Here is a 2,158-nt window from a genome sequence, read left to right on the forward strand (position 1 = left end):
TTTTTTTTCTTCTTATATTGTGTACTTGATATAGTTAACTTTGTTTTTGTTTTTTTTCTCTTATAAATAGGAATCTTCAGGCAGCTGCATGTTCATTCTTTGACATTGATGCACCTTTAGATAGACTACCTTCAATGTCCTTTGTAAGAGATGTCACTATTGGGGAAGGAGAGGCTGTGCCTCCCAGCACTAGGTTTATAAAAACATGGAGAATTCAAAACTCTGGTATTGCCTAAACTGTTCAAATTGTTTATCTTTATATTTCATTTTCATTATAGAATATTAAATAGGTTTATCATCTTAGTATACTGCTTTGTTTAAAGGATAGCCACAAGGAGGAATATACATGAATTTCATAATAAGTAACAAAACTTGAAGTTGAGTGGCAAACTAGTTTAAGATTTATTCTGGTGATTTTTTTTTTAGTTCAGTCTAACTGGGTTGATACTTATCAAAGCTATTGTATTTGGTTGAGAATTGTGTATAAATAAGTTATGAGTAACTTCAGCTTATACATACATGTATTTTTTATATTAAATGTAATTTATTCCTGAGCACAGTGTATATTGGTTATTAATGGTTTGTGATGCAAACTTTATCTGCTAAATATTGCACTACATTTGATTATACATATACCAGCCATCATTTAACCCTAACAAGATACATTATTGAACAAAAGTGCAGTACAGTGTATTACAACCAATTTACAAAGTTTGTACTAAATTTTCATTATACCAGGCTACTTATAAACATTATATTCTTGAAATGTGCAACATGTTGCTTTTATGTACATATTAAAATCAACATATTGTGTTTTTTGTTTTGTAAATCTCCCCTGCCTTTTAATGAATTAAATATGATAGTGCCTTGTAAACATCAACTTGCACATTCAAACTAGTTTAATACTTTTGCATAAGTGTGACATTTTATATATTCAAAATATTAAACAAATTTCTTTTCACTACATAACAATCACTATACAAGTTTTTGGTAATCAAAAACATTGAAAAATTGTATTATCAATAATGTGCATATGCAAGTTACTTGCCATTGTTCCACAAGTATTGGAGCCTGGCATGAGCTAGTGGTTAAGGCATACAACTCGTGATCCGAGGGTTGCAGGTTTCAATCCCCATCATCTAACATGCTCAACTTTTTGACTGTAGGGGCAGTGTAATGTAATGGTCAATCCCACTTTTTGTTGGTAAAAGAGTGGCCCAAGATTTGACTATGGGTGGTGTTGAATGGCTGCCCTCCTTCTAGTCTAATCCCTATCACACCAAACATGCTCGCCCTTTCAGCTGTGGGGGCATTATAATGTGATGGTCAATCCCACTATTCGTTAGTAAAAGAGTAGCTCAAGAGTTGGCGGTGGGTGGTGATAACCAGCTACCTTCCCTCTAGTCTTACACAACTAAATTAGGGATGGCTAGCGCAGATAGCCCTCATATAGCTTTGTGCAAAATTCAAAACAAGCAAACAAACAAACCTTCTAGTCTATCTGCTAAATTAGGGATGGCTAGTGCAAATAGCCCTCATGTAGCTTTGTGTGAAATTCATAATGAACCAAATTCATAAGTATTTTGAGTGAATTAGATTTATTTTTAAATTCTAATTATTAATTCCTGTTTGAATTTTTATGATTAAGATGTGTTAATACTTGTTTTATAAAGACAGCCTTGATGTAGGATATACATGTGCTTTATAATAACGTAAAGTTTAAATGGGTTCAAAATAACAAACTTATTTTACTTTTATTTCTGTTTGATTCTTTCAGTCTAGTCTAATTGGTTGAGATTCCTTTAAAGTACATGTAGTTTAATAAGGGATCTTTCTTGCTCTTGCATGTGGCAATAGCTGGATATGAAATGTGACTTTTGACTGATGTGTAATTTTCATCTATGTAGGCACATTTAGTATTGAGAGTAATCATATCTTTTTAGCCCCCAGTGGCATAGCATTATGTCTGTGGACTTACAATGCTAAGAACCGAGTTTAGATACATGTGGTGGGCAGAGAACAAGCAGCCCATTGTGTAGCTTTGTGCCTAACTTCAAACATGTCAAACATCATATTTTTAACACAGATCATCCATTTCACAAGTATATCCATACTTATTACATGTATATATAGATATATATATATATTCTTCTACAAG

At 32.6% G+C, this 2,158-nt stretch overlaps 1 protein-coding gene across 1 annotated transcript in view; it reads left to right on the forward strand.

Moving 5' to 3' along the window:
* Nucleotides 1–2,158, forward strand: part of LOC106458851 (uncharacterized protein C6orf106 homolog) — a 20,801-nt gene that overhangs the window by 6,475 nt on the left and 12,168 nt on the right. Inside the window, exon 2 of the mRNA XM_013918409.2 lies at nt 71–225. Within this exon, the coding sequence (XP_013773863.1) occupies nt 71–225 (155 nt within the window). The remainder of the gene's footprint in view (nt 1–70; nt 226–2,158) is intronic.

Source organism: Limulus polyphemus, unplaced genomic scaffold, assembly GCF_000517525.1.
Source record: "Limulus polyphemus unplaced genomic scaffold, Limulus_polyphemus-2.1.2 Scaffold24, whole genome shotgun sequence".
Classification (NCBI taxonomy): Eukaryota; Metazoa; Arthropoda; class Merostomata; order Xiphosura; family Limulidae; genus Limulus; species Limulus polyphemus.